Raw genomic sequence first — 17745 nt, forward strand, 5'->3', positions numbered from 1 at the left:
GTTCTGGTCTGGAGACCTCGGCCTCGCCCTGCCCTCCTGGACCTCCCAGTACCACAGAGTCCAGGAGCCTTCCCACACCCTAGGCTCCCCTTCCCGTGCCCTCTCCCCCAGAATCCACCTCCCTGAGAACCATTACTACACCTTCCCCGACCTGTGCCAGGTCCCTAGCAAACACACAGGGGTTGTCGGGAAGCCAAATGAAATGACCAATAAATATTTTAATCACTGTTTAAAAAAAATAAGATTTAAAATAAAAACCTTGTACTCCTGTGACTTACTCCCTCTTTGTCTCCATTCCCCCCTCCCCAATGATAATGGAGTTGGGGGAACCCAAGGTGGGGAAAGAGGGGTTAGGGTAGAAATAAGGGGCACATCCTCTGGGGGGCAAGATATATTCTACGACAAGGGTGGGGCTCAAAGGCCTGGTCCCCACAACAACACAAACACAGACTTCAGATACAGACTACAACCACCTGACCCTTGATCCAGTGACTCCAGGATGCTCAACAAGCCCCATTCCCCTCCCCACCATATGGGTGCCTGGGCTCTCGGCTTCAGTGTACCCATCTGAATGGAAGGAAGGGCTTAGTTCTGGGGATGCTTTGGGGAGGAGGGGCTGAGGAGTGGAATGGGGTGGCCCAAGATGCAACGCGGTTCCCCCTCCAGAATATATACAAGTCCATAGCGATAGGAAGACAGTGTGTTAGGAGATCACCTAGGGGACACAGCGCCCCTGGCTCGTGATCCCTATTCCCTCTTCCCAGGAAGCTACTCCCAGTAATCTGCCTCTTCAGTTTGCTCCTCCGCCCCCACTGAAGCCCATCTCCACCTTGGGGACACTGGGTGGGGACCAGACACGTCGGCTGGGCGGAGGCGTGGCCCCACTGGCCTCATCACCACTGCCCCTGCCAGGGGACTCTCTCTTGGGCTGCAAGGCTGGCCCCATGGGCCCACCAGGTCCCGGTCCGGCCCCACTCCCACCTAGGCGGTGCCGGCGCTCACAGTGTCCTCGGTGTCGCATGAAGCTGTCTCGCCACATGAACTTCTTGGCACAGACACCGCACTCATAGGGCTTGAGGCCTGTGTGCGTCTTCATGTGCTCTGTCAGGTGGTGCTTCATCTTGAACTTTTTGTTGCACACGGGGCAGTCAAAGGGCCGCAGGTTGAGATGCATGTTCACATGCCGGTCTCGCATGCTCTTGTGGGAAAAGGCCTTGCCGCAGTGGCACAGAAATATCTTATTTCCATCCCCACTGCCTGTCCCTCCAGAGGTCCCACCAGTGCCACTTGGCATACCCAGGCCCCCTGCTGGTGTGCCCCCCAGGGTCACCGCCCCATGTTCAGCTTGGTTCCCTGGCGGCTGGCCTGGAGCCTGTGAGGAGGAGGAGGAGGAGGAAGAGGATGGGAAGACTAGGATTTGGTTGGCCTGCATGTCCAGGGGAAGCAGGGGCCTTGGAGGGTGAGAGGCAGTATACGAGGAAGGGGTGGGTCCCCCTGAATCATCAAGCCCTGCCCCAGGACCCCCACCTTCATAGGGGCCAAAGTCATTGGAGGACTCACAGAAATTGACCTGCTCCTCTCCCTTGTCCGGAGGCTCAGACAGGGTCCGGACATCACTTATGCTAAGGGTAGCCTCAGGTCCTCCCCCTGCTGGAACCCCCGAGCCACCCCCAAGCTCTTCATCTTCATCATCCTCACAGGTTAACACCAAGTCTTCCTCCTCCTCCTCCTCTTCGAGGTCTGGGTCCTGGGGAGCCAAGGGTGCTGGTGCTGGGCAGTTTCCACCCCGCTTCACATATACCCAGTGTTTCTGTGGCACGATGCTGGGGGGTGCATAGGTGGGCCGCCTGAGCCCAGACCCAGGGACCACCGCACCCCTCCCATCCCCACCATCATCACACAGCTCGTCTGCCTCCAGCAGCAGCTTTCCAGAAGTAGCCCCACCACTGCCAACCACAGGGGCTGGGAACACAGGGCCACCTCCTCGACGCTCCCCGCTGCCCACTGCAGAAGCTGCAAATGCCTCTTGGGAGGAAGAGGAGAAATCAGTGGACTCCCGGGGGCTGAAGTAGTTGCTGCTGCTGGGGGACTGATTCTCACTGGCCCGACTGGAGGCATGGGAGCGCACGGAGCCCACTGGGGCAGGGGTCACAGTGCCCCCACTCCCTGAGGGGACCCCAGCACCAGGGACAGTGACTGAGGTGGCTGCAGCAGTGGTGATGGTGGTGGCAGTGGCCGAGGCCCGGCCCTCGCGGAGGAGTTCAGTGCATTTATCCACAATGTGCCACATTTGGAGCACAGACCCCACTGTGAGGAAGTTGACAATGTCAGCAGCGGCCATGCTGAGGCGGCCAGTATAAGCCGAAGCCAAGACAGTCTCGAAGGCTCCTGGGTCCATGACACTGGGCAGTGAGATGGAGGTCATGCCCTTGAGTAGGACCTGGTCGTGGAAGTAAGGGGAAGAGGCAGCCAGGACAGCACGATGAGCCCTGAATTCACGTCCCTGCACTCGGATGGACACATCACAGAGCTGGCCTTGTAGCCGCTGCTGATTGAGGGACTCCAGAAGGGCACTGGTCACCTCAGGGAAGGACACGTGCACCACTGCAGCTGCAGGCAGGGGCAGTGGTGGGGGAGCCAGCGATAGAGGCAGGGGGAGTGCTGCCCCACTGGAAGACAGAGGAGAAGGCTCCATGGTGTGGAGGGAAGAGGTACCCCCCCAGCCACAGAAGCAAGGGAAGGAGGAGGGCGGCCGGGGGGGTCTCTGGAAAGAGAAAGAGAGACCATTGATAACATCTCATAATGACAGTTTAAAAACATGTTCAAGCTTATTGTCTGAGTAACTCCCCACAACAACACTATAAGATAGCTATTCCTTTCAACCTCACTTGACAGATGAGGAAACTGAGGCTCAGAAAGATTAAGAGATTATCCAAGGTCACATCAGTAAGTGGCAGGGCCCTAACTCCAAATCCAATGCTCTTTTCTTGGACGTTAGAGAAATAAGGTGCTCCTGGGGAGTGGGGTGCCTCCCCTCAGAAATTTCCACTTGCCTGAGAGCCTGACTTTCCAAAATTTACCTTTTTGGTGTGTTGCACCCTTTTCTTGGGAGGGGGGCAAGTGGGCTCTGGTACTGAAAACCACCCCTCTCTCCCATGTCCCTTCAGGCTATGCCCCCTGGCTCTTTCGCCAGCCACGCCCCTTGGCCCCAAGTTACCTATAACCCCGCCCATTAGGCCCCGCCCTTCTCAAGATCCGCCCCGTAGCTCTTTTGGCCCCGCCCCTTGCCTTCCCCCGCCCACATCGGACCCCGCCCCCCTCTGCTCCGCCCCAAGCGCTACTTTGACCTCCTCTCCCACCCGGAAGGCGCCCCCCAGCCCCGCGCGTCCCCGCTTACCGGGCCGCGCGCCCCCGGGCCCCCCCGCCCCTCACTCGGCGGCCAGAGCCGCAGCCTGGGCCCCTCCCGCCGCCATCTTGCGCCGACTCCCTCCGCCCTCCGCCTCCGCTCCGCCTCCCGCCCCTCCGGCTTTAAAGGCACAGGCGGGCACCCCCACCCGAGCCGCTGGGCAATACTCGGCCGACTCGGCCACTTCGCCTTTAAAGAACAGTTGTCTCATTCCACCTTAAAGGTACCAGGTCTCTTCCGCCCCTGACTTAGGGCTTGGTTCGGCCGAAGCTCTCATTCCCTTTTAATTCGGTAAGCCTGCCTCTTCCCACTGGCGATGGGTCCTGGCCACGGCTGCCTGAGCTCCGCCCCCGAGCTGTGGCCATTAGCAGATTTGCGGGATCTAATCGCCCCGGTCTCCCAGCTTCCGACAGTCCCCCAGAAACCCCACCCCCTTCCTCCGGGCCTGGATTGGCCAAATAACCTTGAGTAGGCCCCTGATTGGCCTTTTTACTGCTACCGCTCGAAGTGAGAAAGTAAAGCGCGTTCAAGAAGTTGAAGCACATTTTTTTAGTGCCTAGCAGAGGGCAAGGGGAAGGCCTGAGGGCGAGGAAATCCCAAGAAAGGCCTGCTAAAGGTAGCTAGAAAGGACAGATCCAGGGCTACCCAGGAGGCAGGCTAACTCTAAACCAGAGAACAGCTGGTGCCAATCACGAGCTGGTGAGTGCAGGCCGAGGAAAAGACAGGGGTACAATAAGAAAAGAACTTTATTGTTTATTAATGTTTCTGTGTAAAACTTAAGCCTTTAAAAAAAAAAAAAAAAGAAACCACCAAAAGGGGATTAGCTCAGTCCATCCCTTCCTCTGTCGTCTGCTTCCCACCATCCTCCAAATACTATTCCAAAACATTTTGTAGGCAGGGAGGAGGGGGAGGCAGCTAATCAGAATCTGAGAGCACGATGATCTCCTCTGGATCGCACTGTGTGGCCACACTCATCTGCAGGGGAGTGAGAGACAAAAAGTCAGAGAGGTCTGGAACATAGTGGGAGTTCGAGAAGCAGAGGGAAAGACTTATCAGAGATTAAAAATTGGGGTGGGAAAAAAAGGAAGCAAGAGGACGTGGTGGGTGCAATATTCAGAGAACCCAAAAGAGAACAGTGAGAGAGAATGAAGTCAGGAAAAGTGTCCGCCTCTTACCTTATAAGTACCAGGCCTGAAGGGTTGTGATTGGGGGGTTTGGGACAACCGGGGTGGAAATGGACTACAGAGGGAGCTGGTCACCAGGCCATGGCTAGGAGAGTCCACCCTCGTTGAGGAATCAGCAACTGGAGCCATGGAAGCCAAGGGGGAAGGTGGGCTGGGCAGCGTACATGTCTTCTTCCCATTCTTCCCACGCAATGCCCTTTGCCTTTCCACATAGCTAGGGACAGAAACATAAAGGTGTGGAGGGGTCTGGGGAGCCTGAGGCTGGAGGGGGAGTGTTCAGTTTCTCCCAGCAGACCCAGTTCCACAACATTCCTCTCAGAAAAAAGCCCCCTGGAGTCCCTCCTTGGCTTCCCTCTTCCCTCTCCTTGTTGCTATTACCTATTTCTTAATGGCCCTGCTTCTGTTTGCTTCTCCATCCGAGATTTCTTCCGGGGAGGACTGGCATCTCCCCAGGTGTGAGGAGAGACACCTCCATTGAAGGAAGTGGAGGTGACCATGGCTGCTCCATTCTCCAAAACAGTGGTGAGGGGTTCCTCTGATTGCTTCCTGGAAGAGGAAACATCCCTCTCCTCAGGAGAAGGGGTTGTATCCAGAGGCAAGGCTTCAATCTCTAGCTCAAAGAGCTGAGACATAGGGCTCTCTTCCTCCAGGGGCAACTCTTCGAGGTGTTCTCCATTGCTTTCAGCATCTATGCTGGAGAGGGCTGGGGGCTCTTCTGACAGTGAAGATGGTGACACTGCGAGGCTTTTGTTTTGTTGCTCCCCTGAAGACCTGCTGATCCCTTTGCTAGGTTCCAGTTTCTTTTCGGTGGAGATCTGTAGCAGGGACGTGGGGCTCTTATCTCCATCCTTACCTGGAAAAGAAGTAAAGAGGAGAGAGGTAACAGAAGAACTAGGGGAGAGAAAACCGCTGAGAGGACACTAGGAGAAAGAGGAGGAAGAGGAGGAAGGGAAGGATCTCAAACAGGGGGCTCATGCCCAAGAGTAGAGGGAACTGACACATGGGAAGACTGTCCTTGACATACCTGCTTCCTCCTCCTCCTCTTCATCGTCCCCCTGACCTTCCTGCATCTGTTCCAGATCCTCCTCTTCTTCAGAATCTGTGGCGTCCTCCTCTTCTTCCTCCTCTTCTTCCTCCTCCTCCTCTTCCTCCTCCTCATCACTTTCCTCATCTTCTTCATCATCTGTCTCAGCCTTGAAGGTGGTAGGGCATTCCTGGGATGCCATCCCACTAGGGCCCTACAGGGAACAAAGGAGTTTCTCTAAGGAATCCCTTGCCCTAGAGGGGCTGGTTCTTGTGTTCCTTCTGCACACTTCCCTATCAGTCACCATGGACTCCCTCCTGGCCAGTGCAGGAAAAGGATAGGGTCTCTGAAGGGTGTTTCCCTTCCATACCTCACCAGAATCCAGGGAGGCTTTGGGGGGATCTACAGAGTGGGAAGAGGTGGCTTGGGGGAGCCGGGCTCTTCTCCTCTGTCTCTCGCCCTCCTCACTCTGGTCTTGCATCATTGCATATTTAGAGATGACCTCATCCAGACGGCTCATAGCCAAGCTCCGGTTCTCCCGCAGGCGCCGGGCGAGGGCAGGATCTGACAGTGCGGGATCAATGCCTATGTGGGAAGACATAAAGTCAGAGCAGTCACCCAGAACCCAACCCAGAAGGAGGGACTAGAGAGATGCCTCCTCCGCCACACACCTGACATACTAGGGTTACTTATGGGTATCTCACTAATGCCTACCTGGCCTATAGTCATCTGTGAGGTGACAGCCAAAGTTGTAGATGAGATCGAGGTGGCGACGCTCCTGTAACCTGATGCCCACATCTCGGAAGGCATCCTGAGCCATCAGCTGGAGCTGCTGTCGGGGGAGGCCAAGACTGTGCCGAGCAGCTGCCTTCTCTACGGCCCGCAGCACATCTCCATAGTCAGGGAAGGTGTCAAGCCCTGGTTTGTTGATGAGCCGCTCAATGCGCCTGTTCACCTCTGGGTAGCGGGTACCACGATAGGGGATGCGCTGCTCTATGACCCGGCCTGTCAGTGAAGAGCAGTCTTTCAGCTCACACAGCCGCCCAAAGAGGCGGATCAGCTTACGCTTCAACCTTGCCTCCTGCAGGTAAGTGGAGTCTGGGTCGTCCAGTTCTGAGAGATCCAGCTCCTTTTCCTGCAGCCGCCGGATCTCCGCTACATAGAGTGCTAGCAGCTGCTCCAAGCGCTGGATCTGCCGCCGGGAACCACGGGTCCTTGGGGCCTCAGAGGCAGTGGTCTCAGCATTTGTGGGGTCCGAGGAGGAGTCTGTGGGAGGGTTATTCCCAGAGGGCTCACTAGAGGTGGTGGCAGCAGGGGCCAGGTTCAGCTTCTTCTTGGCTGAGTGGGCCTTGAGGACAGTGCAGAGCTCATTAATGTAGACATAGAGCTTAGCTGGTCGGCTCTGAGCCCGAGAGAGGACCCGAGAGAGGATGTTGCAGAACTCCGCGGAGGCCAAAAACAGAGAGTGGGCACGCTGCTGCCGGTTATAGAGGAATGGGACCACCTCAGGGTGGTCCGCTGTCTGCGTCTTACACAGTTCAAGGAACTGGAGGGTTCAGGGGAAAAGGGGAGGGGGAAAGAGACAAGGGATGGGGTTGAGAGAAAGAAGGCGTGGTGGGGTTAGTGGGGAAGAAAGGATAGGAGAGCCAGTCAGCCATCCCCCTCCCTGGAGTACAAGAATCTTCTCCCCTAAAGCTCACCTCTTTAAACAGCTTCTCATTCTCCAACTTGTAGCATTTCTTGCCGCCCGGACTACTGCTTCCTCTGGCCCCATGGGGCTGGGAAGAGCCAGGGGCTTCTGCCCCGGGTGAGGCCGGATTGGGGGGTGGGTGGGAGGGCCCTGGCTGAGCAGCTGCTTCGTCTTCATCATCATCATCCAGCACGATGATGCTGTTAGCGGTGGCCATGGGGGATCAAATCCCCCGAAGGGAGGAAGTGTTGGGGATTTCGTAATTCCTGCTGGAAGGGGATGGGGCCTCAGAAAGAGCCCCTCCAGCACAGCCCCATCCCTTTATCTCACACATTTTCCAGTCTTCCTGGGTTTCAAAAACACCCAGCCATGCTCAACAGTGTCCTCACTGCCTGTGTTCAGCAACCATTAGTACCATATGTTTTTCTGGACCTTTACTGTGGGAGCCCCAAACTGTCTGAAAACCTCAAGTCCCACCCCCAGCTCCACCCCTCACGTCGATATCCGGTCTTTCGGTTGTGTTTCTCTACTATTTCTCATAGTTGGCAAGTTGACTCTTACTCTCAATCTCTGGACCGCCTCTCACATTGCACTCCAGATTTCCTTGACATCCTCTTGAACAGATACCACACCCCGGGTGGCATTACCTCACGTGTTATCCCCCTCTGCTTTCACACACATCAAATCCACATCCTCACCCCAACCTGAAGGATCACCCCAACTCCTAGACTCTCTGGGGCGAAGGAGGTTCCCTCCCAACAATCCATTCCCTTTTTTCCTGCTTAAATTATCTCCATATTCCACCCCCTGATGGGTCTCCTCAACCCAGGGCATTAGGTTGGAGATATTTCACCTCAAGACCCCTCCCTCTCAACCCACCCTAATTTTCCTCATTCTCTCCCTGTGACCTGTAACTGATCGTGAGCCCCACACTGGGCTCTCCTGAATCCTCTCAGATTCCAGCCCTGAGTCCGGCCCCTTACCCTAGATGAGCTTCCCGCCAAGTCCCCCGCCCCCAGTTCAGCCCCCGGCCGCCCCACTCCCCTTCAGGGATAGGAAGGAAGGAACTACAGCTTGCCCCTCAGACTCAGAGCCCGGGACTCCCCAATACCTCTCCCTCGACATTCCCGCCCCCGCCTTCGCTCTCCGCACCGTCGGGCCCCCACCTCAGAAACGGTCTCTCGAGGCGACCCTCGCCGCCGATCTCAGAACCTCGCATGGTTCCCTCCGCCTTCCTTCCCCCTCCCACCGCAGGCCCCACTCCGGACCGGAAGTCTAGGAGTTTCCGCCTACAGGCACCTGGGAGCGGCCATATTATCGCACGGAATCCCCCGTGGCCGGAAGTCGCGGTAGGCCCGCCCCCCGAGCGCCCGCCCATATTGTCAGCGGCTCCCTTCCCCCTGACCTGCTGGGGGAGGATTTGTCACTTCAGGGGGTCCCAAAGTACCTGGGGGCCGCCATTTTGCCATACGGCGTTAGCTACGCCTGGACTGGGGCGCGCCGCGGATTAAGCTCTTTTCATCCGGTGCTTCTGCGACTCCGCCAATCAGAAACTTCCGGCCCAACCGCCCACGAGTCGCATGCAGCGAGGACTGAGCCACCTTTCCAAGTACGGGAGGGGGGAACGCAACAGGGCAGCTAAAGAATTGGGCCCTCCATGGCTGCATAGGGATGCAAGGAAGGTCGGGAGTCTCTTAAGAAGGAAATGAAATCTTTTCCATCCGCTGGGCTTTTGACAAGCCTTCTAGTGCTATTTTCCTACCTGCCAGGTAGTTTCCACGGCTTAATCGACTGTCCCTGACATTCCCTTCTACGGGCTGCGCGCTCCCTTGCCGCTGTCCAGCAGCTACTTCTACATCCAGGTGCCAACATCTCCCAGTCGTGAAATCATAATACATGCATGCAAATGAGCAAAACGCGCTATACAGATGTGGTGGTGTTATTATTATTGCTATTGTTGTTGGTTTTGCTTTTCAAGCTCCACCACAGACTAATGACCAACCAAGTAGGGACCTAGGTGGTTCTCTGTCCTTTTCTGGAGGAGGTCCTCGAGGCACAGGCGGTGATAACCAGTAGGCTGTGCTTTGTCCAGGAGCTCCAGGGCCTGAGGACGGGCAATGTAGGGCGGAGACTCTGAGGAGAATCTGTGCAAATTGCCGCTGTGAGAGCTGTGAGACGAAATGAGGCTCATAAAATACCTCGAGTCTCGTCTCCTTTTCCTCTGGGAGAGCTGATGAAAGAACATGAGAGAAGAAACGGACTTTGACGCCCACCTCGCCCGCATCCCCACCTAGCCCAGCTTTAGGGACACTAGAAGGACTCGTGGAGGCAAAGCTGGGTCCAAACGTGAGCTTCTGGGAAAACCGAAAAGGTTAACACATTTCCAGTCCCTGAGATTCCCACTTCCTGCATCATTGCGCATTCCACAAATGGTGAGCATCTTTCTAGGACCACAGACCCTTACATCCCCAAGCTCTCAGAGTCCCAGAACCTCAAACCCTCCTTTCCGTTAAAGAATCCCACTTCTCTCCAATAGTCTAAGCCTATAGTCTTCAAATTGGGGAACATGAAAACACTCCAAAGGGTACTCGGATTTGGAAGCTATAAGGGATTTAATTTCCAGAGCCTCAACTTTCCCAAAATTTGTCTTCCTGAGTAAATGCCTGCAGTAGAGCTTCTCCTTCTTTTTCCCTTTTACAATAGATTTTTTCCCTCTTTAAAAAGAAAAAGTATAGTCTCAACCATGCAATCTCCTGGGGATAATCTTACCTTGTCTTAAATAGACATGTAGCCAGGTTCTTTCATCAAACCACCATAAGCACCACCTCGTCTATGTCATTTAAAATATTATTTTTTATTTTAACAATTATGAGTTTGTACAATCTTTATGCTATTCGACCAGTTCTGCTCTTATAATAATTGTAATGATAACCCAGAAGAAATTTTTCTAAAAAGCTAGAGTCGTATGGTTACAAGAAAGAAAAATAATTTTCATTTCAGTTAATACATATGCAGGAACGTTTGATAGATAGGTCAATAAAAAGACTTTCAAGTTGGGGAGGGAAATAGCTCAGCGGTAGATCGCATGCTTAGCATGTATGAGGTCTTGGGTTCAACCCTCAATTCCATTAAAAAAAAAAAAAAGCTTTCAAGTATAAAAGCATAAAATTGTCTGTAGGGAAATAGAATGGTAACAGGAGTTCTGGAAGAAAAGGAATGATAGAAGAAGAAAAGGAAAGATTCCCAATTGTATTTGGGGGGGTAATTAGGTTTTTTTTTAAATGGAGTTACTGGGTATCCCCCACTTTTAATGGAGGTACTGAGCTCCCCCACATCCCAATTATATTTTTAAATGTATTGTATTCTGATGTTTCAATTCCCTTGGACATTCAAAAGATTGATTTAATTGTTTTATTTTAAAATGTAAGTATTTTTATATGCCAGGAATTACATCCTTGAAACAATTTTAATTTATGATGAAAAATTTTAGATGCTCACTTAAAAATACTTGTACAAACTTTTTCAAAATTATTTCCCAGAGTATAGATGCAGAAATTTTAAGACAGCTAGCTGCTATAAGCTATCCAAGTGTCCCTCCCCGGCCCCCAACTATTGCCATTCCCCCGTCTCCCCTCTCACCTCCGTTGCAGGGAAAGAGGATGTTTATAGGAAAGGCGGTCACAATTCCAGCTCCTCCTCCTTCTGTGGTGTTCTCAGGAGCCAGTCCCCAAACTTTGCCCATGGTAGCAGCCACAGCAGCTTATACACAGCCTCCAGCATTAGCAGTGTCAGGAAGAGGACCAGAAAGATAAAGAAGGCCTTATCCATGGCCCGACGCAGAGGACCCCTGGGAGGAGAGGGACGCTGGGCAAATGCAAGGAACACATCCTCCTCGTCCACATCACCCTCCTCCTCGGCCATCCTAGCCCACAGTCTGATTCTGACAGCTTGCTGGCTCAGGGAGGCTGAGATGGAAGCCCTTACTCAGCGTTGCCAGGATTAAGGAGTGTGGTGTTGGTAAATTCTGCACCTGTGTGGCTTGACCCCAATTCCCCCATACAGAGAAAGAAAGGATAGTAGGGCTTCTGAGCCTTTGGAATAATCAGTGCAATGTGAATGGCCTGGATTAAATAATTCCTAAAGTCTGCCCAGCTTTAGCATTTTATAATTCTATATTTCAGGAATTGAAGGCCCAACATAGAGACATGCAAGCTGAAACTGCCCAAGTTAATCTGGGTCTCTAGGCTTAAGGCTCAAGGTCTTGGGCCCCTACAGAGAATGAGCAATGGACCTAGTATGCTACGGTAAGCGGCTCTCAATCAAGCATCATCTAAAGTCCATTCTGGCATTAACAGTGCGGGGGTGGGGGGCGGGAAGGAACTCTCCTAACCTAGGCGGGTGGGCGGGATTGGGAGGGTGGGATGGGCAGTGGGAGGGATGGGAAGGGGGAGGGATGGGAAGGGGGAGGGTTGTGCAGAGGCGGCTCCAGTCGGCGCAGGCGTAGTTCTTCAAGTCTGCAGGCCGACAAAGATTGCAGGGCAGAAACCCAGCGGGCTGTCTTCCAGACTTTGAGGACGATTATAATTGGGCTGCAGGAGCCCAAGCGGAAGTTTATAAAAAGAGAAAGACCTTGATTGGTCAGCGGGGCGAGGGTAAATGATTGAGACTTAACTGTTGGGGCAATAAGAAGGAAGATTGAGGTTTTGTTTGAGGAGTCCTGATCTGAGTTGCTCGTGGGAAATTTCCAAGTTGCTGTCTTGGGGCAAGGGTTGAAGCCATTTTGACCAGGTTCTTGAGGGAAATCAAAGTCCGTATGGAGACCTGCGGCCCACCTCCCCACCTCCCAAAAGTAGTGGTTGTTGGATGGAGTGTGGACAGCAGAGGAAGCGGCGCTTGAGTTAGTGGACCTCATATCTGGCGCTTCAAGGGTCTGTTACCTAAAACTCCATTTTGATTTTAATAAGACATTGTTTTCTTGGAAAGACCTTGTTTACCCCAAAATGGTACAAACGATGTCACAATTTTGTTTACAGTCAACTCATATTATCGTGTGCTCCACCACAGGAGGTTACATTACGAATCAAAAAGCCTGGATCCGGGTCCGAACGAATCACTAGTTGTGTTAAATTAATTAAACAAGGAGGCCATTAAACTGAGGGGGCTCTAACGTCGTGGCAGCCTATCTTAGCAAGCCAAAGTCTAAACCCATCCAGGCCTCAAGCTTACGTAATCAAAATGGTAAAGGGCAACCAATCACACACAGCCGACTAGGTAGGTTTTAATCTACAGCCAATGAAATAATTTCCTTTCTCTGCTTCCACACTTTCTCCACTTAAGCCTTTCCCAGGGCTCAGATCTGAGGAATGCTCACAACCACTTCTGGTTTGACTCTACCCCATTCCAATGCATTTTTGCTCAAATAACTCAAATTTTTAACATGCCTCAGTTTCTTTTTAACAGTTGTGTGAACAAGACCTTGGGCGAGTCACCTGACTTTTCTTTAGTTTTTTATACAATTGAAAAACTTGCTCCAGATTTGTCATGAATAAGGTGGTTTCGTTTTTTTTTTTTTTTTATAAATAAATTATGAACTGCTGTGTAAATATAATGTATTGATTTCTGATACCCTCACTTGTGTCTCAGGCAAGTTTGAAATAAGGGCACCCAAACATCTTTATCATCTTCATACAGTTCCTTCCCCATGGTAGGTTCAGCACTAAGATCTTGTATAATACATAAACCTAGCACTTTATTGAATAAAAAAGTTTTTTGAAGTAATTGCAAACAATACCAGGAACTCTGGCATCTTTTTCACCCTAATTCCCCATTTGTCAACGTTTTGCTATATTTGTTTATCTCTCAACTCCAATATAACCATAAGTTATAGGTGTCACTCCAAAATTCAGATATTGTAGCCCTAACTCCCCATATCTCAGAATATGACCTTATTTGGAAATAGAGTTGTTGCAGATGTGATTCATTAAATTAAGAAGAGGTCATACTGCAGTCAGGTAAATCTTTAATCCAATATGACTGATGTCCTTATAAAAAGGGGAAATTTGGGCACATACATGCATACAATGAGAACACCAGGTGAACATGAAGGCAGAGATAGGGTTGATGTGTCTACAAGCCAAGGAACACCAAAAATTGCCAGCAAACCAACAGACTACTCTGCTAGGAAAGAGTCATGGAACAAACTACTCTGTCACAGTCCTCAGAAAGAAACAACCCTGCCAACACTTTGATTGCAGACTTCTATGCTTCAGAATTATGAGGCAATAAATTTCTATTGTTTAAGCCATCCTGTTTGTGGTACTTTGTTATGTACCTAGCCTAGCAAACTAATATACCATTCTAATCAGGGAATCAAAAATTGACAAACCTCTGGCCAGGTTTACCAAGAAGAAAAGAGAGAGAACACAAATAAACAAAATGAAAAAGCAAAATGGGGAAATTACAACCAATACCACAGAAATACAAAAAACTGTAAGAGGAAATCAACACCACTATCCAATTCATAGGTACATTTCAGTTTTCATCAGCTTTCCCACTAATGTCTCTGTCCTTTCTGGCTCAGGACCACATACTGAATTTGTTGTCATATATCTGCAGTCTCCTTCAATCTAGGCAGTTCCTCTGTCCTTCCCTGTCTTTCATGAATCACTTTTAAAGTGTACATGCTTTTCATTTCTGTAAGATGTCCCTTAAACCTAAATGCATGTAAGGGCAACAGAGAAAAGATGTGCCTTTCTTGGTGAACCATAACAGAAGGTTCGGGGGGGGGGGGGGAACCATCTCACCCCTGGTGCTGCCAAACCAGTCTGGCAGGTTTTTCCATCATAAAGCCATCACTGTCCCTTTGTAATTCCTAGATATCTGAGACATCACCAAATCTACACCTATCTGCCTTAGCATCCATGGATCACCCCCATGGGAATAAGCACGATGATGTTTATTAAATGATGACTTTTGTTGTTGTTGTCAATGGAGGTATTGGGGACTGACCCCAGGACCTCACGCATGCCAAGCATGTGCTCTACCACTGAGCTATGCACCCCCATGATGATTTTTTTTTTCATTCCATCATTTCTTCTTCAGTTTTTGTCAGTCAACAATCTAGTATAAAAGAGAATATTTTCTCTCATTTATTTATATCATATGGACTTATGGATTCCTATTTTACTCGGTGAATTATAATCCATTACTATTGTATTTATGTAGTCTGGACCCATGCATTTCTATTTTATTTAATTAATTGTAATCAGTTACTATCATTATTAATTTTATGTACAAATTATCCCAAATTTGGCAAATGAGAAAGCCCTTCCAGCTAGCTCCTGTGTCCTTTCAAAATGTTCTCAACATTATTTAAGCATTTCCTTACATTCTGATACAACAGGTAATCCATTCTCAATTTGTACTTTTCCTGTCTCAGCCCAGGAATCAACCATTTCTTTAAGGGGCTCTGGCTTCTTTTGACAAAGATGGTATTTGGAAGCCAAGATCTGGGTGCCAGATGTTCTCATTTCTACTACAATGACATGTTTTTAGGCCTTCTCAGCAGACAGAGCTAAGAAAGGTATGAATGTATATACGTATACACACAGACACACATACACACTCTGTTCCAGTTACTATTGCCACCTAACATACCACCCCAAAACTTGATGCAAAACGACCATTTGTTATGCCCATGGACTACTATGTCAGAGAGGACACAGTGAGGATAGCTTGTGTTTGTTTAGTGATGGTCTGTGTTCTTATCTGGGAAGACTTAAAAGCTGAAGGTGAGAACTGCTGAGATCTGGAATCACCTGGAGGTATCCTCGCTCACGTGTCTGGTAATTGATGCTAGCTTTCAGCTGGATCTCTGCTGGGGCTGTGGGCCAGAACACTTACGTGTGTCCTTTCTATGTAATTATGCTGTAATAATTGAGATTTTCACATAATCTATGTTCTATTGATGGTAATGGGATAAAGAAATTAAAAGTTAAAAAAGAAGAATTTAAAAGTTAAATGCAACTGATTTCACTTTACATAATTATATATATTTTCAGAAAGATGTAAAATAAAGTTAATGTAAAATAAAGTTATTTCTGTGCTTTCAAATGTTATTTTTCTAATGTTTAAATCATCTATTAAAATTAAAATGTAAAACAAATTATACTGAATAAATATTAAAAATTGTTTCTAGAAAGCTGACACTTTAAAATTTAACTCTTTGAAATTTTAATTTAATCATATTAAATATTTTTATAAAAATAAAACTATATGTAATTCAAGCATTAGATGTCTATTTAGTTGCCAGTGTAACTTCATGTGCCATGTTTGTTAAGCATACTTAGATACATACCAATTTAAAAGTAATATTGTGTAGTACAGGAAAATTTTTCTTAGCCACCATGTGCAACTGTGGCTCTACTGGGAAATGATACATCATCATGTAAGAAAGTATTGCATTCGTGGTGACTGAGAGAGAATATTTGACAAGTTAATTGATTTGTCTTTTCTCTTACCTAACCACCATCACTGCTAAATCCTCCCTGCATTCAAACAAGGGTCCATGTCTAGGCTCAGCAGCAGCACAACCCATACATCTTCACAGCATTGGGTCACCACCACCTTTTGTTTCAATGATAGAGGACAAGAGGTATGGAGACACAGTTCCTTGGGATTGAATAGTGTTAATTACAACAGCCCATGTGTAGCCTTATGGTCAGGTGGTATATAGTAGGCAGCTTTCTAAAATGGCTCCTAGTGATCTCCACCTTCTGATATTCATGCCCTGTGTAATCCTCTCCTCTTGAGTGTGGACTGAATCTAGTGACTTGCTTCTAACGAATAGAATATGGGAAAATTGATGAGATGTTTCTTTTGAGATTAAGCCATAAAAGTCATGACTTTTGTCTTGTAGGCAGCCTCTCTACTGCTGACTTTGAGGAAGCAAGCTGCCATTCTGGAGAGGCCCACATGGCCACAAACTGAGGGTGACCTCCGGGCAATAGCCAACAAGAAACTGATGGCTTCAGTCCAGCAATCTTTAAGGAACTGAATCCTGCCAACAACTGGGGGAGCAAGCTTAGAAGAAGGTCTTTCCCCAACTGAGCCTTCAGTTGAGATCACTGGCAGCACCTGGATGGCAGCTTTGTGATACACCCTGAAGCAGACGGTCAGGGTAGGCTTCTCTCAGATTTCTGACCCACAGAAATCATGAAATAATGTGTGTTTTTTTGAACCACTAAAAAAATTTGTGGTAATCTTTTATGCAGCAAAGACAACTAATATATTGTGCCAGAATTAAGTGTCAGATCCTTAGTAAGAGAGATACCCATATGTCCTTTCTGAATCTGTCCGTTTTGTGTTATGACATGTGGGGTTCGCTAAAATATGGGGCTCAAGACAGAGTCCCTTCTTGCCTGGGTATGAGAGCAATACCAGGACCAGTTAATTAGTCTTCAGTTTTTTTTTCTTGCATGTTTCCTAAAAACATTTTGGAAAACTATGTGACTTCTTGTGTATTTTTTACTTTATATCTAATTTCTTTTCTTGAAAATTAAAACAACTACAAAGAGTGTAAAATTGTGATATCTTGTAAATAGTGCCATTTTAAAGTGAGACTGTTTATATTACTCTTTTAAATGTATCCAATAGAACCTATATGCCATAGCTTTTTGATATTCAACATCATCTTTTTAAAATGTATTAATAAAATGTTCTTCAACAGGTAGACATTTTACATTATTTATTTTTCCTTCGAATTCATATTTTGTTCGCTTCCACTACATAATTTTATCTTAATTTAATGTATTTTTTAAAAATAAATCATTTCTTCTTTTTAAAATTTTGATTTTGGGGGGGAAGGTAATTAAGTTTATATATTTATTTGTTTTTATTTTTATTTTATTTATTTATTTTTTAATGGAGGTGCTTGGGATTAAACCCAGGACCTCATGCATGCTAAGCATGGGCTCTACCACTTGAGCTATACCCTCCTCCAATTTAACGTAGTTTATATCTAAAAGTGTTGTATTGACCTCCCTATATTTCTCTGCAACAAAATATATTTTTAAAAATTAGTTCTTTTCAATTTCTTTTAACCATAGTACTATGTTTAAAATTTTCTTTTGGATTGAACTATTAGCAACAGCCCAAATTGATCAAAGTCACATAAGTACATTATACATTTTGAAAGATAACCATTATACATAAATACAAAATTTTATTCAAAATGCATCTTTTAATGGCTTTTCAACTAGTCCATGTTTCATTGAATCACATTGCTGGAATGAGACAGCATTCAGTAACAATTCTCTTTCTATTTTTTTCCTTTTCATCAAAATAAGAGCTGAGAGTTCTTGTTCACATAAATAAGTAAATGGAAATGGAAATATTTTTATTATAGCAATGACACTCACTTCTTTGGACTCCATCTGAATTA

General features: G+C 48.3%; 3 protein-coding genes and 1 long non-coding RNA gene across 7 annotated transcripts; 1 reads left to right on the forward strand and 3 right to left on the reverse strand.

Moving 5' to 3' along the window:
• Window positions 1–198: 198 nt before the first annotated feature.
• ZBTB22 (zinc finger and BTB domain containing 22) lies at window positions 199–3834 on the reverse strand. Of its 2 annotated transcripts, none has more exons than XM_032462808.1 (2): window positions 3623–3834; window positions 199–2764 (listed from the first exon to the last, which is right to left on the reverse strand). In XM_032462808.1, exon 2 carries the CDS (start codon window positions 2693–2695, stop codon window positions 791–793), a length of 1905 nt encoding a protein of 634 aa, XP_032318699.1. In that variant the 5' UTR covers window positions 2696–2764; window positions 3623–3834; the 3' UTR covers window positions 199–790. The 2 variants fall into 2 exon arrangements, with proteins under 2 accessions (XP_032318699.1, XP_032318698.1); XM_032462807.1 differs by lacking the exon at window positions 3623–3834 and adding an exon at window positions 3398–3522.
• A 305-nt stretch (window positions 3835–4139) lies between these two features.
• On the reverse strand, window positions 4140–8869 carry DAXX (death domain associated protein). Of its 3 annotated transcripts, none has more exons than XM_032462803.1 (8): window positions 8752–8869; window positions 7315–7573; window positions 6329–7160; window positions 5985–6199; window positions 5615–5828; window positions 4969–5443; window positions 4582–4804; window positions 4140–4381 (listed from the first exon to the last, which is right to left on the reverse strand). In XM_032462803.1, the coding sequence occupies exons 2-8, from the start codon at window positions 7519–7521 to the stop codon at window positions 4322–4324; spliced, it is 2226 nt and encodes a 741-aa protein (XP_032318694.1). In that variant the 5' UTR covers window positions 7522–7573; window positions 8752–8869; the 3' UTR covers window positions 4140–4321. The 3 variants fall into 3 exon arrangements, with proteins under 3 accessions (XP_032318694.1, XP_032318692.1, XP_032318693.1); XM_032462801.1 differs by lacking the exon at window positions 8752–8869 and adding an exon at window positions 8471–8613; XM_032462802.1 differs by lacking the exon at window positions 8752–8869 and adding an exon at window positions 8471–8593 and having other exon boundaries at window positions 7315–7570.
• LOC116658249 lies at window positions 8725–17018 on the forward strand. The gene is made up of 3 exons (XR_004313522.1): window positions 8725–9736; window positions 11486–11608; window positions 16222–17018. It is a non-coding gene; the product is annotated as an uncharacterized LOC116658249 (long non-coding RNA).
• On the reverse strand, window positions 10804–11345 carry SMIM40 (small integral membrane protein 40). The gene has a single exon (XM_032462812.1). The coding sequence runs from the start codon at window positions 11223–11225 to the stop codon at window positions 10983–10985; it is 243 nt and encodes an 80-aa protein (XP_032318703.1). The 5' UTR covers window positions 11226–11345; the 3' UTR covers window positions 10804–10982.
• Window positions 17019–17745: the final 727 nt, after the last annotated feature.

Source organism: Camelus ferus, chromosome 20 (genome assembly GCF_009834535.1).
Source record: "Camelus ferus isolate YT-003-E chromosome 20, BCGSAC_Cfer_1.0, whole genome shotgun sequence".
In the NCBI taxonomy this organism is placed as follows: Eukaryota; Metazoa; Chordata; class Mammalia; order Artiodactyla; family Camelidae; genus Camelus; species Camelus ferus.